The following is a 19,931-nucleotide window of genomic DNA, read 5'->3' as shown; positions in this document are numbered from 1 at the left end:
TCGCTGAGGCTCTCTCAGTTGTCTCGGCAAGTCCTTACCTCCAAGCCTGGAGGGTTGAGGGACCCACGACGATGCTAGTTTCCTCGATGGAGCCGTTGTTAAGGTGCCAGGCGAAGATTGAGTCTCCGATGGCTCAGAAAAACTGAAAAGTTCCCGTATCCTATAAGCCCACTGTTTTTGGGCTCTTGGGGACATTCGGGCACAAAATTCACAATTTTGTAAATTGTGCTCTGGCCCCAGGCATCGGTAACATAGGTCATGGCCATCCGTGACCGACATTACCTTGCCACAGGTACAGGGTTTAAACCCCGACTTTTTTGACATTTCTAAGAAAAAATAATAAACGCTGAGGAGGTGTCAGCCCCGTGTGCGATCCCGCTCGTAGAAAGAACAGACTGTGGAGAATCTGTTACTTTCCTGCGCGGGAACACACGCGTAGCCGCAGAGAGCTAAAATCTAAATCTCTGCTTGGTAAAGCTCTGCCTCCCAGACCTGATTGACAGATCCCATGACAGCATGGCTAATTCAGCCCTGCTACCGACGGGAAAATGTGTGTGCACAAATGTACGTGCGATTTTATAACATGCGCACGCAGCCGCGCGCATGTTATAAAATCCAGGGTCGGTGTGCGCAAGGGGGTGCACACTAGTGCACCTTGCGCACGCCGAGCCCTAGGGGAGCCTCGATGGCTTTCCCCGTTCCCTCCAAGGCCGCGCCGAAATCAGAGCAGCCTCGGAGGGAACTTACATTCCGCCCCTGCCCCCCACCTTTCTTTTAAAAGTTCCGCCTGCCTCTAGGCAGGCGTAGGTTGTGTGCTCCAGCCAAGTGGCCCTTCAAAGGCCTCTGGCCACGCCCCCGCCCCAGACTGCCCTGCCCTTTTTTTCAAGCCCCAGGACATACGCGTGTCCCGGGGCTTGTGCGTGTCGCCGGGCCTATGTAAAATAGGCTCGGCGCGCGTAGGGCTTTTAAAATCTGCCCCTTAGAGTTTTTGTAGGGGTTCCTCTCTCCTTGAGTTTCTGAGCTTGGTGCGCAGATTCAACATTCGTTCCCGCCTCTGTGGCTTAGAGGATGTGGGCAAGCCTGGAGGGTTGAGCGGTCTTTTGGCTAGGCCCTGCTCTCAGGCTTTTTTCTTGTTTGCTGCATGATAGGTCGCTGCGGTGTTTCACGCACTTTTCCTGCATATTAGGCTGCCGCCTTCAGTTCCATTGGATTGAGCGAGTGCGTCCAGGTGTGAGTCCACTTGTGTGCCTAATTGGGTGCTTGGTTGAACGCCCAGTTGTTTAGGGGCATCCATCTGTGCGCCCATTCACACACGGTATGCAGAAGCGGTGTGGCCTCTTGGGAGCCCAGTTTTTGGATACCCTTTGAGGTACACTGTTGAGCGCCTAGATTTTGAATGCCTAGTTTTTTGCAGCACATTTATAGCTGGATACACACCCCTCAGATGCTTATTTCAGCATATAGATAGACTAAAAAATTTAAGCGCCTTACTCGCTGCTGCTTATATTCGGGTATCTCAGCCTGGTGTTCCCTCTAGCTTGTGTCAGTGTTGCTTGGAGGCTCAAGGGCAACTGCCTTTGTCTGATTTTACTAAGCCTGGTTCTTCTCAACCTGATGTGGGACTGGGAAAAGAGCTACCAGAAGAGTTGCTTAACTTTGGAGTGCCCCAACTGTTTGTCAGCAGGGGATGGTAGCTCCAGGTGCCCCCTGGTTTTGGCATGGATTCCTCTGCCTTTTCTTGGGTAGAATTTTTTTCAAGGACAACAGTCTTTTCTTCAGGTGCAGACCTTGGCCCCAACCACTGTTAACAGTTCTGGGTTGCAGGTGGTGAAACCTCACACGCATGGTAAGAGCCAGGATATGCCTAGATTGGCTGCTGGGCTTCCTGATGGGGATCCAGATGGTACAGATGATTAAATTGATCCTTATTCCTTGGCATATGAGAAAGTTCCTCCGGGATTGGAGCCATAGTAACATAGTAATGATGGCAGAAAAAGACCAAAATCAACAATCTAGTCTGCCCAGCAAGCTTCTCAAGGCAGTCACTGCTGCTTTTTGCAGGTTACCCCCATGTTTCTCTTAAGGGTAGTAACTGCCGCTCCGTGCCGGTTAAGCTTTTTTATTTATTCCCATCCTCTAGCTTTTAGGGATCTACAGTGTTTATCCCATGCCCCTTTGAAATCCTTCACAGTTTGTCTTCACCACTTCCTCTGGAAGGGCATTCCAGGCATCCACCACCCTCTCAGTGAAGTCTTCCTCCCTGTAGTTTCAAATCGTGACCCCTAGTTCTACTGAATTGTTTCAAATAGAAAAGGTTTGACGACCATGGATCATTAAAACCTTTCAAGTATCTGAAGGTCTGTATCATATCACCCCTGCTCGTCCTCTCCTCCAGGGTAAATATATTCAGGTTCTTCAATGTCTCCTCATAAATCATTTGATGGAGAGCACCCACCATTTTGGTTGCCCTTCTCTGGACCGCCTCCATCCTGTCTCTGTCTCCTTTGAGATACAGCCTCCAGAACTGAACACAGTACTCCAGGTGAGGCCTCACCAAGGACCTGTACAAGGAGATTATCACTTCCCTTTTCTTACTAGATATTCCTCTCTCTATGCAGCCCAGCATTCTTCTGGCTTTGGCTATTGCCGTGTCACACTGCTTCGACTTCAGGTCATTAGACACCATCACCCCAAGGTACTCTCCTGCTCCGTGCATATCAGCCCTTTTCCCCCCAACGCATATATTTCTTTCGGATTACCACACCCCAGATGCATGACTCTGCATTGCTTGGCATTGAATCCCAGCTGCCATATCTTGGACCACTCTTCCAGCTTCCTTAAATCCTGTCTCATTCTCTGTACTCCTTCCGGCGTGTCCATTCTGTTGCATATCTTAGTATCATCTGCAAATAGACAAACTTTACCTTCTATCCGTTCCGCAATGTCGTTCGAGAGGATGTTGAACAGAACCGGTCCCAACACCGATTCCTGTGGCACTCCACTTAATACCATTCTCTCTTCGGAGTAGATTCCATTTACCATCATCTGTTATCTTCTGTCCGTCAACCAGTTTGTAATCCATGCCAACACTTTGGAGCTGACTCCCAAGCTTTTCATTTTTTGATTAGTTTTCTATGTAGGACCGTACCAAAAGCTTTTCTAAAATCCAAGTAAATTACATCAAGCGCTCTTCCCTGATCCAGTTCTCTAGTCACCCAATCAAAGAAATCAGTTAGATTCGTCTGACAGGACCTTCCCCTGGTGAATCCATGCTGTGTCTGATCGAGCAACCCACCGGATTGTAGGTAGTTCACTATTCTTTTCTTCAGCAGAGTCTCCATTAATTTTCCCACCACTGAGGTGATGCTAACTGGCCTGTAGTTTCCAGTCTCTGCTCCCACTCTTGTGAAGCGGGATCACCACCGCTCTTCTCCAGTCACTAGGCACTACACCCTTTTCCAAAGATCTATTGAACAGGTCACACAGTGGACCCACCAGCACATCTCTGTTCCGGTTCTAAAATAAAGATGATTTACCAGCTTTGATTTCCCAGACATTGAAGATGCTGGTACTACCATTTTTGATTTCTTTGCATGAAGCCTCATGTTTCTTTCCTATTATAGAGGCTATACAAGAATTAATTGATCTTGAATGGAGCACCCCGGAAGCTAATTTCAAAGGGGAATGAGTCTTGGAAGGCCTGTACCCGTTGGATCCAGCTTCATGAGAGCTGGATCCAACGGGTACAAGTGGATGAGCTTGTGTGTTCTGTTACCAAGCGGACGACTATTCCCATAGAAGGGGGAGCGGCCTTAAAGGATGCTCAGGATAGGAGAATTGAGGCTATCCTTAAGTTTTTTTGTTTTTTTTTTACTAATAATTTTTATTGAAAGTTTCAGAATACAACATAAGGAAAACAGCACAACTGTAGAAAACAGGATACATAGGCATGTCAGATATCAGCGCCGTAAGCCCACCCCCCCACCCTACATCCATGTGCTCGTGGGAAGACAGTAATCCAAATCCAATAACAATAAAAAAGAAGGAAAACCAAGAAGGAGGTAAGAGCAGTGGTCAAAGAAAGGAGCAGTAATGGCATACATCAATCCAAATTTGCACAAAACTCAGGGCTCCATCCCAACTGAAAGCTGTATCTGTTGTTTCTCCCAACGCTGGTAAGGAGACCACGCAGAGTGGAACTTGGAGGTGTCCGCATGAAGAGTCGCCGTGATCGCCGCCAATTGACAAGAAAGATGAACCTTATGTTGAACAACTTGTAGCGAGGGAACATCTGCTGACTTCCAGACTTGTGCTATTGCCAACCGGGTTATAATAAAAACTTGATTGCAAAAGGGAGTGTATTTCTTTCGGAGATGCAGAGGTGGATGGTGGAGGAGCATAAAACTAGCCTTGTATAGTCCAGAGGTTCCCAAAAGCTGCTCCAACCACTTTGCCACCTCAGTCCACAAGTCCCGTACCTTGGGGCATTGCCACCATATATGAAAGAAAGTCCCCGGGTTGCCGCAGCCCCGCCAGCATTGAGCGTCCAGGGAAGGATAACGCCGATGTAGCAGATGAGGTGTAATATACCAGCGAGTTATCATTTTATAACAATTTTCCTGATGAAGGGCGGAGACCGAGCACTGACGGGCTTGCTGATAGATAGAGCGCCACTCTTTAGGAGCCAGAGTCAGGCCCAAATCGCGCTCCCAATGGCCCACATGCGGGAAGGGGGTCCCATCAGTCTCAGCGAGAAGGGCGTAGAGCTTAGATATCATCCCACTAGTTTTATCAACTGCTGCACAGAGCTGTTCAAATTGAGACTTGCCCCTCCGTATAGAGTCCAACAGTCTGGGTGTGCGAAGAAAGTGGAGGATCTGGTTACCGGCCAGAAAGTCCGAAGGAGGCAATCGATAACGATCTTGTATTTCCGGCCAGGTCATCAGACCCTCACCCTGAAGTAAATGTTCAATGCGTAGTATCCCTTTCTTCCGCCATGTTTGAAACACCCCATGCTGGCGACCTGCTGGGAATTGTAAGTGGTGATAGAGACTAGTTGTATGGTAGTAACACCGATCGCCCGCCAATTTCACCTTCCAACGGCCCCAGAGACGCAGCATAGTGTCCAGGGCCCCCGTTTTTAATCCCATTGAGAGCCAAGTGGATCTCGGCTGCCATATAAGAGCAGGCAATGGTAGACCTCCGAGAACCTGCTCTTCAAAAGTGGCCCATTGCTTAGGAGTTCGACGACTGTGGATGTCGGGAATCGCCTTCAGTTGGGCGGCAACATAGAGCCAAAGCAAATTCGGGACTCCAAGTCCCCCTTTATCACGAGGTTGAAACAGCAAACGCCTCGACACCCTGGGAGGGCGCCTACGCCAAATGAAGTCGAAGAGTATCTTCTGCCAAGAGCGGAGTATTGCAGCGGAAATAAAAATAGGGAGGGTTTGGAAGAAATACAGAAATCGAGGGATAACATTCATTTTAATTATAGCCACCCTCCCCAGCCAAGAATATTGCCCCCTATCCCAGAGATGGAGATCTTGTCTAATCCGGTGGAGCAACGGCGGATAATTAAGATTAAATAAGTCAGAGGGTTTCGCTCCCAAATGGACCCCTAGATATTTTAATACTTTATGGGAAACCCGGAAGGGGTATAGACGGGCCAACTCACCCATTACCGCCGAGGAAGCCGTGATATTTAAAATTTCCGTTTTGTCCAAATTAACTTTAAATCCGGACACCACACTATATTCCTGCAACTCCTCCGTCACCCCCTCCACAGAGGCCAGGGGGTGGGTTAGTGTAAGGAGGACATCGTCCGCGAATAGGGAAATCTTCATGGGAGAGGGCTGCATGGGTATGCCCGTAATAGAGGCGGAGAGACGCACCCTAGTCGCCAATGGTTCTAAGAACAAGGCGAACAATAAGGGCGACAGAGGACATCCCTGGCGCGTTCCCCTATGGACCGTGAAGAGATCCCCATACTGTCCATTAATCTTGATTCTAGCACCCGGTTCCTGGTAAAGACAATGGAGCCAACGCAAGATTCCCGGACCAAAAGACATTTTTTCCAGGGTGGCAAACAAAAAGTCCCAGTGTACCAGGTCAAATGCCTTTTCGGCATCAATAGCCATTAATACCATAGGGACTTTTGCAGTATTGGCCCACCAGATCCCGTCAATCACCTTGCGGACGTTATCAGCGGCCATCCTACGAGGTATGAAACCAACCTGATCACTGTGCACTAGTAAAGGGAGAACAGTGTTAAGCCTGGCGGCCAATACCTTTGCCAGGATTTTTAAGTCGACATTAAGCAGTGAGATAGGGCGATACGATCCACACTGCGTGGGGTCCCGGCCAGGCTTTGGGAGGACGGTAATACCCGCCACATTAGAATGCAGCGGTAGCGAGGCTCCCTCCCGTATACCATTAAAAAAGGCAGTCAGGGGGCCCACTAACTGAGTAATAAACTTTTTGTAATAACTACCGGTGAATCCATCGAGGCCCGGGGACTTTCTCGCCTTAAGATCCCCAATGGCCGCCTCGACTTCTATAGATTGTATGGGTGCATCTAAATATCCTTGTTGAGACTTTGTCAAAGTAGGGAGGGAGATCGACTCCAGGTATTGGTCTATTTTGGGTGCCGTAATAGTGGCATCTGCCTTGTATAACTGGGCATAGAACTTAGTAAAACAGCGACGAATATCTTTAGTCTCAGTCAGCATGGCTCCTTGCTTGTCCCTAATCTTGGCTATGAGAGTCGCGTAATTACGCTGTTTAAGCATTCGTGCTAAAAACCGCCCTGCCTTATTATTACCTTCATAATAGCGTTGTTTGGCCCTAAGCATAGCATGTGCTATCTGCTCCGTGTCCAGTAATTGCAGCTCAGTACGCTTGAGCCGCAGGCGGGCAAGGGTAGCACGCGTCTGGCGTTGGGAATGCTCGCGAGTCAACACGGCGATGTCTTGTAGGATGGCAATGCGCTTTGCATCTCTAAGTTTTCTCAACGCTGTGGAGAGAGCTATCAAATGCCCTCTCATGACCGCTTTGGACCCCTCCCAGTAAATCCCAGCATCGCTCACCGTCCCCTTATTCAAATCTAGATAGGCTCGTAAATGCGCAGCCAACTGCTCACTATGGCCGGGATCTCGGAGCAACTCATCTCTAAGGCGCCAAAACCGACAACCCGGCTCAGGGTCCCGCAGGCCTACCGTTAGCCACACGGGTGCATGATCGGACCATGTGATATCCCCTATGTCAGTGTCCAACACCTGATTCTGAATTCCCTTATCCACCAACAGGTAATCCAGACGAGAGTAAGTATTATGAGGGTTAGAATAGAACGTATATGTTCTGGCCGTAGGATTCCTCTGTCGCCATATATCCAGGAGTCCCCACCCTTGCATTAATGTCTTCAAGGAGGCTGTGGATTTCCCTGTCCCCCCTCTTCGGGGACCGGAGGAATCCAGTCTAGGGTTCCGCACCACATTGTGGTCCCCGCCCCAGATTAATATTCCCTCTGCATACGTGGCCAAGACTGCCTCCATTTGTGCAAAAAAGAGGTGCTGGTCCACGGTGGGGGCATACACGCTAATTATAGTATATAAATGACCATCCAGCTGCATTTTCAATAATATATAACGGCCTTCAGGGTCAGCTAAGTGAGATTTATATTCAAAAATAACAGAGCGGGCAACGAGGATACCCACTCCAGCATATTTGGAAGTGGGGGAACTAGCTGCAAAATAACCGTGGGGATACCCTGCGAACTGCAAGAGGTGTTCGTGGCGTTTTCTAGTGTGCGTCTCCTGGATGAGGGCAATATCCACGCCTTGGCGTTTAAGATCCCTAAAAAGTAGCTGCCGTTTCATTGGGGTGTTAAGTCCCTTCACATTTAGGGACCATATTTTCAGTGCCATGGGACAGACTTCATAAAGGGATGCACGCCACTCCACTGTGAGAAATCTCTATCTCCATCTCGGGTCCTCCCAACAGAAAAGTAACACCCAGCCTGGACCCCCTGAGCACATGGATGAAAAAATTCCCTCCCCCTCCCTCCAAATCCCAATATATCCCCCATTGGGATAACTCCAGAAACCGGGGGTCCTAGTAACCCGCAGGAAAGGCCACTCCCCGGCTATAAAGAGAGAGAATAAACGCCCATCTGAAAGCGATCCAACCCACAAACAGGAAAACAGTGCTAACGTAACCCAAACAGTGTACAAAAAGATATGTCACCCAGAACCTGCAATTCTGATTGAATAAGGAGAGTCTCCAGTCCCTTCAGCCTGTTGGGCCAGCTGCAGGTACCTTCCATGCTCCAGGCGGTGTCCGCCCCTGCCTTTCCAGCCTGCGTTTGTTTCCCACTCGCTGCCAACGTGGTGTCTTCGGCATAGTGGGCGCACGAAGCGCGGCAGGCGCAGAAACTGGAGGAGCAGGCAGCTGTTGCTTAGCAAAGACCTCAGACGCCTCTTCCAAGGTGCGAACCCGGAATACGGCTCCCTTATGCTCAAACTGAAGGCCAAAAGGGAAGGTCCATTTGTATCTGATGTTCCGGTCCCTCAGTATGCCGGTGATCGGGCGAAAATCAAAACGCTTGCGCAATGTAGTGGCCGCCAGGTCATTGAAAAAGCTGAGTTTGTGTCCTTCCCAGACCCACTCGCGCTGCGTACGGGAACGTGCATATAACCTCTCCTTCTCTTTGAAGGTCTGGAGGCACACCAAAATGTCCCGAGGCTTTTCCGTCGTCTGAGGCCCCAAGGTCCTATGTACACGCTCGATGTGGAAACTTGGACCCCCATCCTCGGGCCCCTCCTCCCCGCTATCAGGCTCCTTCATGATATAACAAAATATTTTTTGCACCACAGACTCACAGTTCAGATAATTGTCCCCTTCAGGCACACCCCTGATGCGCAAGTTGTTGCGGCGGGACCGGTTCTCAAGGTCCTCCACTTTGTCTGCCAAGCGTGCCTGATCCTGCATGCTGGAGTGCAGTGCGTCGGCCATTTTGTGGAGCATATCCTCATGGTCCTCCACCTTGGTGTCCAGCTCACCCACGCGATTGCCAAGCGTGGCTAAGTCCTCTCGCAGATCATCCATGTGCTGCATCAGGTCGGCCTTATGCTGCTTCATATCCGCCCTTAACCCGATAAACCACTCTCTCATCTCCGCCCGCGATGGTAGGTCAGAGATGGCTTCTGGGACCGGGTGCTCCGCCGCGGTTTCTGCGCCGGGGCCTGCCTCCATGTCCGATGCTGACTCCAAATCTCCCTGCCCCGATTTCGCGTAGGAAAAACGTTTCAAGCTGCAACCCGACTTTAGATTAGCCATCTCTAGGTGATAAACTACTGGTGGCGCGAGAAAAGGCAGGAACTTGGGTGCGAATAGCGTGGGTTAGATCGCTCGCAAAATTATAAAGCCGGGAGCTCGCGGGCTATGCGACCATTCCCGCCGGTGACGTCAGCGCGCCCCCGGCTATCCTTAAGTTTTTGAAGCAATGGCAATGACTTTGCAGATAGCTGCTGCTGTTCCCTGCTGCTTGCTTTTGGTTACTGCTCTCTCAGAAGATTGATGAATGTGATGTAAATTCCAGGGCAGTGATGGAACCAGCAGCCGCCTTTTTGGTAGATACGGGTTGCGATTTGATCTGCACTTCGGCCAGAGGAGTGGTTTTGGTAATAGCTGTTAGGCGTCAGCTATAGCTGGAAAATTGGTAGGTCCTTACAACCTCAAAGTCTAACCTTACGAAGTTGCTTTTTAAAGGCTCACTCTTATTTGGGAGTGAGCTGGAGAAGATAGCCAAGAAGTGGGGTGAGTCCCCGGTTCCTTGATTGCCACAGGTGTCACGATCCTTCAGCGCAAGAGGTCATACTAGGAGGTTTAGATGTTTTTGACCCTGCAGAGGAGCGACTTTTCAGAGGACAACCTTTGGGTAGATATCTGTCCTTTTGTCCCAGGCAGCCCAGATGGGCTGCCTGGGACTCAACCTCACTGTCAAGCTTTTCAACTGTTAGTGTCCTTTGATCCTGATAGATTGGGAAGGTTAGAGCAGTTACTAAATAAACTCTCTAATTGGCTAGCAGACAGTATAATGTACTGTTGCATGCTAGCTGGTTTACAGATTACAGATTCTGTCAAAGCTATTCGAGTGAGAGCCATGGTGACTTCAGTAGCTCATCTCAGGCCACTTCATTCAAGACATCTGTAAAGCTGCTACTTGGTCATCTGTTCGCACCTTCGTATCCACTACTCTCTGGACAGCATGTCTCAAGATGACAGTAACTTTAAGCAAGCAGTTCTGCACAGCCTGTTCTCTCATTTGTCCATTCTCCCCTTGGAGCCAGCAAGGTTGCCTTTAAGTAAGTGCTTCCTCTGTGTAACCCTCAGCTTGGGACTCCCCATGCATTATGGTGAATTAATGCGTGCATGTCAACAGAGAAAATGTTTGCTTTCCTGTAAACAGGGTTCTCCGTAGACAACAGGATTGATTAGCTATTCTTAATACTTGCCTTCTTGGAGAGTTGACTACCTTGCTAAAACTTAAGCTCTGGAAGAGACTGAGTAGATCATAAGGCAGCATGCACACATAGGAACTCCTTTGCATGCTCATTAAAGGCTTACTAAATTATGAGAGGTCAGATGACATCACCCATGCAATATGGCTAATTTATTCTTCTGTCTACAGAGAACACTGTTTACAGGTAAGCAAACTTGCTATTCAGTATGTAGCACTATTTTTAGGTGGTTAAAAAACAACAACATAAAATGTAAAACTATTTTTTGATTGGTATATAAACAATTGCAATTTTCTTTCCTCATCCCAGTCCCAGACGTTTTAGAGCTCTGCAAAAGCCAGAGAGTAGTTGGAAGTGCAAATCACACAATCTGAGACTTTTCATTAGGGGTCCCCAAATATTTCAAGAGAAGGGCCACATAGGACATTTTAAATCACTGAGGGGACTGGGGAAATGGGGGTGGGGGAGATCCTGCTCAGAGTTTGCTGAGCTTTTTGAAGGGGGAAGAGGGAGGGAGAGAGCCTCTTTTTTGCTAAGAAGGGGAGGGGGTACCATGTCTGGCCCTTTCACTGATTTGAAATGCTGGGGAAATATGCAAGGTTTCCAGGAGTGTAGGGATGTGGCAGATAGTGTGTCAGTAATATATCTAGATTTCTCAAATTTGACAATCCTGCCACACCCCCAGGAATCTTGTCCCCTGCCTCTCCCCCTTCCCCCAATATCTTCTTGCCTAGGGAATTAGAGGGTAGGGAGAGTAGAGGATGGATGGATGGCGGGATGAGGTGTGTTCTGTATGTATGGGATGCACTCACACCCCAGCCATGCACTCATGCTCCCTATCTACTTCCTTCCCCTTTCTCATCCCCTCTTCCCTCCTTTTCTCCTTTCCTCTCATTCCCCAACATGCCAGATTTGTGGCGTGAGCAAAGCAATTCCCTCTGGAGACACTAATCCAAGGAGATACATTTGGACTTAGTATCTGAGTTATAATGAGGATTTGAGTTCTCTGTCTCATCAAAGCTTGCATCCTTGGGGGACGATGTCCATGCCCCTCCAAAGAGATGGCCACACAGGTCAAAGCTCCAGGAATGATCATCTTCACTTGGTTTTCCCTGGCAGCCCTGCAGAAAGCATGGCTTAGTACCATCAGCCTTCTTTCATGTGACTTATACCACTCTCTACAACAACCAAAAACTCATTCTCCTAGGACAAACAGGGCGGTAGTCATCAAATGTGGGTTACATCATCCGATGGAGCCCAGTATGGAAAACATTTGTCAAAGTTTCTAGAAACTTTGGCCAGCAGACTGAGCATGCCTAGCCTGCTATTATCTGTGCGTCCACGCAAGGTCTCCCTTCAGTCTCTTCTTTTCTGCAGTGCAGTTGCCTCGTGGTCCATGGAGCTCCAACCTTGTCAAAATTTTTCCTCTATTTTCAGGTTGTTTCCCAGATCTTCGTCTGGTCTCTCTTTGCCGTCGCTGCCCCCTCGGTACAGCAGGTCTTTTTCGGCCTTCTTTTTCCAATGTGCGGTCTATTCCAGACTCTCCACCCCACGGTGTCCATCGGTTATCGACCGCATGCCGGGTATTTTTCATGGTGTTCACCGGTTTTCGTTGGTGCCCCCAGTACCCATGGATCATGTCCATCACGGATCCGCATGAGGTTTACATCCTCTGCCTGAGGGCCTCGCACAATTATGTTGGTGCCTTCTGTGCGATCAGATGACACTCAAAGGGCGTCAGGCACGCCTCGACAAAATGGAGAAACCTTTTGGGACCCCGAAATACTCCACACCTGCGTCAGCCTGTTCGCCCAAAGATCACGGAGAACCATCTCAGTCTCTCCCTCGCGTGAACTCTCTAGCCAGCATTCCCAAGGAGGAGATCGATCCTCGATGGTCTCTCCACGTCCCCCAGACCTCTTAGGTCCATCAATTTCCTTGGTGCCAGGGAAAGACCGGACAGAGCACCAGAAGCGATCCAGGAAGCACTGGCTTTGATGATCGTCCCAACACGGTTTTGGTTCTGGAGCAGCATCAGCAGCTGCAGAGTCACCATCGAAGCGGCACCAGCCATCAGAGGCCCCATCCTCATCAAAGCCTGCATCCTTGGGGGACGATGTCCATGCCCCCTCCAAAGAGATGGCCACACAGTTCAAAGCTCCAGGAAGGACCATCTTTACTTGGTTTTCCCTGGCAGCCCTGCAGAAAGCATGGCTTGGTACCATCAGCCTTCTTTCATGTGACTTACACCACTCTCTACAGCAACCAAAAACTCATTCTCCTAGGTCAAGCAGGGCGGTAGTCCTCAAATGTGGGTGACATCATCCGATGGAGCCCGGCATGGAAAACTTTTGTCAGTTTCTAGAAACTTTGGCCAACAGACTGAGCATGCCCAGCCTGCTACTATCTGCGCGTCCACACGAGGTCTCCTTTCAGTCTCTTCTTTTCTGCGGTGCAGTTGCCTCATGGTCTGTGAAGCTTCAACCTTGTCCAACGCCTCATCCCCCTCCATCAGTCCTGACCACTCAGGACATCCAGGAGGAGTTGGACCGCAGGGTGCAATCGGTGGTGCTTAAGGCGCTGTAGAGCATTGAGCTGCCAGCTCCACCGGTTCCTATACTGGTGCCCAAGCCTCCGCCATCGGTGTTAGCACCTCTGCTAGAGTGCCTGGGCGTCCTACCAATGCAGCCGATGTCCCCCACCGGGAGCGATCCCAATCCTCATGTCCTCCAAGGAGGAAGAGGCATTCGGTACCATGCGCCCTCCACGGTTCCCTGAGCTGATACCGGACCCCTCTGGCCTACCATGGCCAATGAACCCCTTGATGCCAGAGGACCTATTGGTGCTGTTGGTGCCCCTGTGGCCTCCGAAGCCCTCGGAGTCCAGGGCTGATGGCCCTCGGTAACCTAGCCCAAGTGAAGAAGTGGGTTCCTATGACCCTTGAGATGACTATTCCACAGACTCATCCTCTGAATACTCCGACCCCCCTCTCGGAGCCTTCCCCTCCAGAGGAGCGGCGCCTGTCACCTCCTGAAGTCCTGTCTTTCGCTGGTTTGTCAGGGCTATGGCTGAGGCCAATCCCTTTCAGCTTCTCATGGAGGAGGATGCACATCATAAGATGCTGGAAGTCCTTCAGTTCATTGACACTCCTAAGGAAATCGTGGCAGTTCCGATCCACAATGTTTTTAAGGAACTCCTTTGCGGGAACACCCGAACTCCATTTCCCTAGTTAACAGAAAGGTCGATGCCACCTACCTGGTGCACAGGCCTTGGGGTTTGAGAGGAGGCAGCTCCCCCACCAGTCTGTGGTCGTGAAGTCTACTTTAAAAAAAAAAAAAAAGGCTTGGCATTCCCACACCCATGCCTCGGTTCCTCCGGGTTGCAAGCATAGGGAACTCGACCCTATAGGGAGAAAGATTTTCCAAGGTGCCATGCTGGTTGCCTGCATCGTGGCCTACCAACTTTACGTGACTCAGTACAACCGCAGTCTCTGGAAGCAAGTCCAGGATTTTTCAGAGGGCCTTCCCCAGCAGCAGCAGGAAGCTCTTGCTGCTATTGCCTCGCTGTGTTTGGAAGCAGAGAAACATAAGGTGCGTTCAACCTATGATATTTTGAAACTGCAGCCTGCTTAGCTGCTGTGGGCATTGGCATCAGAAGGCTGGCTTGGCTCCGGGTCTCGGACCTCCGGCCAGAGGTCCAGGATAGGCTCGCCAACCTCCCCTGTACAGGCGAGAATCTGTTCAGGGATAAGGTTCAGGATGCGATGGCATAGCTGAAGGAACATTGATATCCTCTAGCACAGGGGTCAGGAACCTATGGCTCAGGAGCCAGATATGGCTCTTTTGATGGCTGCATCTGGCTCGCAGACATATCGTTAATAAAAAAAGTAAAAATCTAACAAAATCCCCCACCCTCCTGACGCCCCCCCAAGACCTCCAAAATTAATTTATTACAACCCCCACCCTCCGGACCCCCCCAAGACCTGCCAAAAGTCCCTGGTGGTCCAGTGGGGGTCCGGGAGCGATCTCCTGGACTTGGGCTGTCGGCTGCCAGTAGTCAAATGGTGCCAACGGCCCTTTGCCCTCACTATGTCACTGGGGTCGACCAATGGCGGTGGTAGCCCCTGTGACATAGTAAGGGCAAAGGGCCGTCGACACCATTTTGATTACTGGCAGCCGACGGCCCTTTGCCCTTACTATGTCACAGGGGCTACCGCCACCATTGGTCGACCCCAGTGACAGTGAGGGCAAAGGGCCGTCGGTGCCATTTTGACTACTGGCAGCCGACAGCCCAAGTCCAGGAGATCGCTCCCGGACCCCCACTGGACCACCAGGGACTTTTGGCAGGTCTTGGGGGGGGTCCGGAGGGTGGGGGATTGTAGTAAATTAATTTTGGAGGTCTTGGAGGCGTCATGAGGGTGGGGGGTTTTGTTAGATTTTTACTTTTTTATTAAAGATTTGTCTGCAAGCCCTGGAACCCCGCTGGATCACCAGGGACTTTTGGCAGGTCTTGGGGGGGAGGGGGTTAGGAGGATGGGGGGTTGTAGTAAATTAATTTGGCAGGTCTTGGGGGCGTCAGGAGAGTAGGGCGTTGTAGTAAGTATGGCTCTCACGGAATTACATTTTAAAATATGTGGCGTTCATGGCTCTCTCAGCCAAAAAGATTCCCGACCCCTGCTCTAGCAGCTATCCGCTAGTGCCTCAGAAGGGCCATCCTCAGCCAAGAAATCCTCCAGGTAAGGTTCTCGTAAATCCTGCTGCCGGCAGAGGAAGTACTACCCTCCTGCCGCTCGAACTCGTCCACCCTGATCCGGTTCCAGAGGGCCCCTAGACCCCAACCAGCTCCCTGGCTACGAGCTTTTGGCTGGCGATGAGGGGAGCGTAAGGCAGATCCACTAAAACCCAATCCCCCCGTTGACGGCAGGCTTCTCAGTTTCACTGGGCACTGGGAAGAGATCACATTGGACCGATGGATCCTCTCCAATGTCCACCAGGGGTACCGCTTGCACTTCAGCCGGCTTCCAGAGACCTCTCCCCCATGTCTATCATGGGGTTCATCCGCCCATCCGGTCATTCTTCAAATGGAACTCACCACCCTCCTTGCAGCGGGCGCAGTGGAACCAGTTCCTTGAAAGCAACAGGGCCAAGGTTTCTACTCAAAGTACTTCTTCATCCTGAAAAGGAATGGCGGCCTGCGCCCCATTCTCAGCCTCAGGGTACTGAACAAGTTTCTTGTAAGAGAAAAGTTCAAGATGGTCTCTCTGGGCATACTGATCCCCCTCCTCTGAAGAGGAGACCGGCTTTGCTCCCTCAACCTGAAGGAGGCATATGTACACATTGCAATTGTCCCCAACCACAGGAAGTACCTCCGCTTCGTGGTGTGGAATGCACATTTTCAGTACAAAGCGCTGCCCTTTGGGCTGGCATCAGCTCCCCATGTCTTCACCAAATGCTTGGCAGTGGTGGCTGCCTACCTCAGGTGTTGCTCGGTCCATATATTCCCATACCTGGACGACTGGCTGGTCAGGAGAGACTCCTGCTCCAAAGCCTTGCAAGCTCTGACCCTGATGGTTCAGACCCTGCAGACTGTGGGGGTTCATTATCAACTTCCCCAAGTCGCAACTCTGTCCGTCCCTGCAGCTAGACTTCATGGGCACCAGATTGGAAACGGCACAAGCGAAAGCTTTCTTGCCCAAGGACCAGGCATCTCGCTGGCCACCCTCATCAGCCTGTCAGCCTGTCTCCCTGTCTCCTACTCCACCTGCTGGGCTACATGGCGGTCTCCATCCATGTGACTCCCTTAGACCTCCTTCACATGAGGAGCCTTCAGTGGGCCTTGCGGTCCCAGTGGCAGTAGGCATCCCCAGAACTTAGAGGCTCCAATCATGGTCACGGACTCTCTCAAGCTATCCTTGGCCTGGTGGGAAGCCCTCCCCAATCTAGAGCGTGGACTTCCCTTCCAGCCTGCGCCACCCCAGGTGACCTTCACCACCGCTGCTTCTCCTCAGGGTTGGGGAGCCCACACGAACAGCCTACACACTCAAGGCCTTTAGACCACCGCCGAAGCATGTTACCAGATAAACCTTGTGGAGCTGAGGGCGATACGTTACGCCTTGTGGGCATTCCGGGATCAGTTGTCCAAGGAAGTTCTGATCAGGACGGACAACCAGGTTGTGATGTGGTACATCAACAAGCAGGGTGGCACAGGCTCATTCCTGCTCTGCCAAGAGGCAGTGCAGGTCTGGAACTGGACCCTCTCCCAAGGGATGTATCTGCTGGCAACCTACCTGCCAGGTCACCTCAGCATGCTGGCAGACCACCTCTGCCGGTCCTTCCAGCCACTCGAGTGGCTGACTTATTCCACCGCTAGGGTATGCCGGATGTGGACCTGCTTGCCTCCCCTTTCAATCACAAGGTGAGCAGATTCTGCTCCCTGGTGGTGGGGCATGGCCATCTGGCCTGCAATGCTTTTTCCCTTCACTTGGGGGCAGGGCCTCCTATATGCATACCCACCTCTTCCGCTCCTCTCGAAGACTGTCGAAGCTTCTGCAGTTCAAGGGGACCATGATCCTCATGGCACCCTCCTGTCCTCGGCAAGTTTGGTTTCCACTTCTCCAGGACCTGTCTGTACTTGCGCCCGACCCACTGGGGACAGCACCCGACTTCATATCGCAGACCTAGGGCACGCTCCGCCACCTGAACCTCCGGTCATTGGCCCTCATCCAGCTCTCACAGCTCTCGGACTGTGTTTCCTGGGTTTTGATCGAATCCAGGAAACCTTCGACTAGGAAGTCCTACAGCTCAAAATGGAAATGCTTTTCCATCTGGTGCAGAGGTCATGGGTTGGATCTGTTCTTGTGCCTTCTCCCCTGGCTGCTGGACTACCTATGGCACTTGTCAGAGTTTGAGCTCCAGACCAGTTCCATCAGAGTGCACCTCAGCACTGTCAGCGCATACCACCGGGGTGTCGCTGGTATGCCCGTTTTGGTCCAGCCCCTTATTGGCCGTTTCATGTGGGGTCTCCTCCAACTGAAGCCCCCTCTTTGGCCACCGGCAGCATCCTGGGACCTCAACGTTGTTTGGCACGACTGATATGGCCTCCCCTTGAGCCTCTGCAGTCCTGTGATCCTGAAGTTTCTCACCTGGAAAGTCATGTTCCTGGTGGTGATCACTTCTGCTTGTAGAGTCAGTGAGCTGCAGGCCCTGGTTACATACGCGCACCATACAATAAAGTTCTTCCACAACCATGTGGTCCTACGTACACATCCTAAGTTCCTGCCCATGGTGGTGACTGATTTTCACATTAATCAGGCAATTGTTTTACTCACCACCTTTCTGAGGCCACATTCCCACCCTGGGGAATGTGCTCTCCACACCCTGGACTGTACCTAGATCGCATAGCGAGCCACACAGTCCACCCAGCTCTTCGTGTCATTTGACCCCAACAGGCTGGGTGCAGCGGTGGGTAAGCAAACCCTATCGAACTGGCTGGCAGATTGCATCGCTTTCTGCTACGCACAGGCAGGCCTTCAGCTTGCCGGCAGAGTGAAAGCTCACTCTGTGCGGGCCATGGCAATGTCGGTGGCCTATTTGCGGGCAGTCCCCATTACAGAAATCTGCTGGGCTGCAATTTGGAGCTCTCTCCACACATTTGCAGCTCACTACTGCCTGGACAGGGATAGCCGGCAGGACAGTGCCTTTGGTCAGTCCATCCTGCGCAACCTCTTCCAGATCTGAACCCAACTCTCTCTACTCATGCTCCTTGTGGGACCACACTGCCCCCTGTTTTCTTCACATCGCTGCAGTTGTGTTGTGCTCAATGGCACCTCGTTCGGCCGCTGTTGTTCTCTCTGGTTGAAAGGGCAGTCTGGAGCTCTGTACTCACCCATAAGTGAGACTACCATCCTGATTGTCCTAGGAGAAAGTGCAGTTGCTTACCTGTAACAGGTGTTCTCCTAGGACAGGAGGATGTTAGTCCTCAGGAATCAAGCCTGCCTCCCCACGATGTTGGGTTCACCTTTGGTTTGTTTAATTTTTTCGCTTGTTTCTTTTGCTATGTTACGAGATTGAAGGGGGGACCTCGCGTGGATACCCGGATAGTAGCAGGCTGGGCATGCTCAGTCTGATGGCCAAAGTTTCTAGAAACTTTGACAAACGTTTTCCGTGCCGGGCTCCATCGGATGTTGTCACCCACATGTGAGGACTAACATTCTGCTGTCCTAAGAGAACATCTGTTACAGGTAAGCAGATGTGCTTTATGGGTGTGCTGCAGCCTCTGTTCCTGTTTTTGACCTAATTGACTTCACCTGCACAAGCAGCAGTAACACCAGCAATAAATAATCAGTGGTGGCCCTGCCCATACCACTTTGACATGATGCTGCTTGTCTTTCCAATTTTAAATATCTGAGCTGGTAGCAGAGGTGGAATACATTCCTGCTGCCAAATCAAGCTTCCCCTTTTCTCACTGCTGAGTGCTGAATAAAGCTGATGTAGCTTTTGATACTAGGGACTGAATGAAATTAAGTCAAGGAATACATCTGGCCCTCTAGCCATAGTTGGGGACCCCTGCTTTTTACAGTTCTCTATTTTATTATATTTTTATTATTCCTCCCCAAAACAGAATTAAATATTAGGATGCTTTGTGTGAAGTGGGAAGTAAAATTGTTTAATATAGGACTAGTGTGCATGTAAACAAAGCTAAGCCCAATCCTTGAACAGAAATATGTGGAGGTATTTTTAAATTAAAGGCCCTCTTGCTTTCCTGAAAATAGGTGGTTGAATTAAGTGATAGTTCCGAATCTGAAGAAGACTGGGAAAAGCAAGAAGCAGATATAAAAAAGCTGCAAGATCACTTCCCAGATTTGGATAAAGAGGTGAGTGAACTGCATAAACAGTTGTATAGGTAGAAGAGGAGTATACTTACAGGTTGTATGCAGGGGCAGATTGTAGGAAAATATCATCCCAGGGGATTTTTTTCAAAACCAAAACTATGTAATGTCTGTCTGACTCCCTCCTGCACTTTGTGTGGCACAGGCTGCAACTCCTAAAAGCATACCAAGCTGACCCTTGAAAGGTACATTGGGGTAGATTTTATAAATTTACGCAAGCGCGTACTTTTGTTCGCGCACCGGGCGCGAACAAAAGTACTCTGGATTTTATAAGATACGCGCAAAGCCACGCGTATCTTATAAAATCTGGGGTCGGCGCGCTCAAGGGGGTGCACATTTGTGCAACCTGCGCGCGCCGAGCCCGGCGCGCGCTGCCTGTTCTCTCCAAGGCCGCTCCGAAATCAGAGCGGCCTCGGAGGGAACTTTCCTTCCGCCTCCCCTCACCTTCCCCTACATAACCCACCCCCCCCAGCCCTATCTAAACCCCCCCTTACCTTTGTTGGCAGATTTACGCCCGCTGAAAGCAG

The 19,931-nt window shown here is 50.7% G+C and overlaps 1 protein-coding gene across 1 annotated transcript in view; it reads left to right on the top strand.

The window, feature by feature from the left end:
- The window catches only part of SMARCAD1 (SWI/SNF-related, matrix-associated actin-dependent regulator of chromatin, subfamily a, containing DEAD/H box 1), a 470,565-nt gene that overhangs the window by 133,578 nt on the left and 317,056 nt on the right, over nt 1–19,931 (top strand). Inside the window, exon 7 of the mRNA XM_029597690.1 lies at nt 19,288–19,389. Coding sequence (XP_029453550.1) covers nt 19,288–19,389 — 102 coding nt within the window. The remainder of the gene's footprint in view (nt 1–19,287; nt 19,390–19,931) is intronic.

Source organism: Rhinatrema bivittatum, chromosome 1 (genome assembly GCF_901001135.1).
Source record: "Rhinatrema bivittatum chromosome 1, aRhiBiv1.1, whole genome shotgun sequence".
Classification (NCBI taxonomy): domain Eukaryota; kingdom Metazoa; phylum Chordata; class Amphibia; order Gymnophiona; family Rhinatrematidae; genus Rhinatrema; species Rhinatrema bivittatum.
This window is presented reverse-complemented; position numbering and strand designations above follow the sequence as displayed.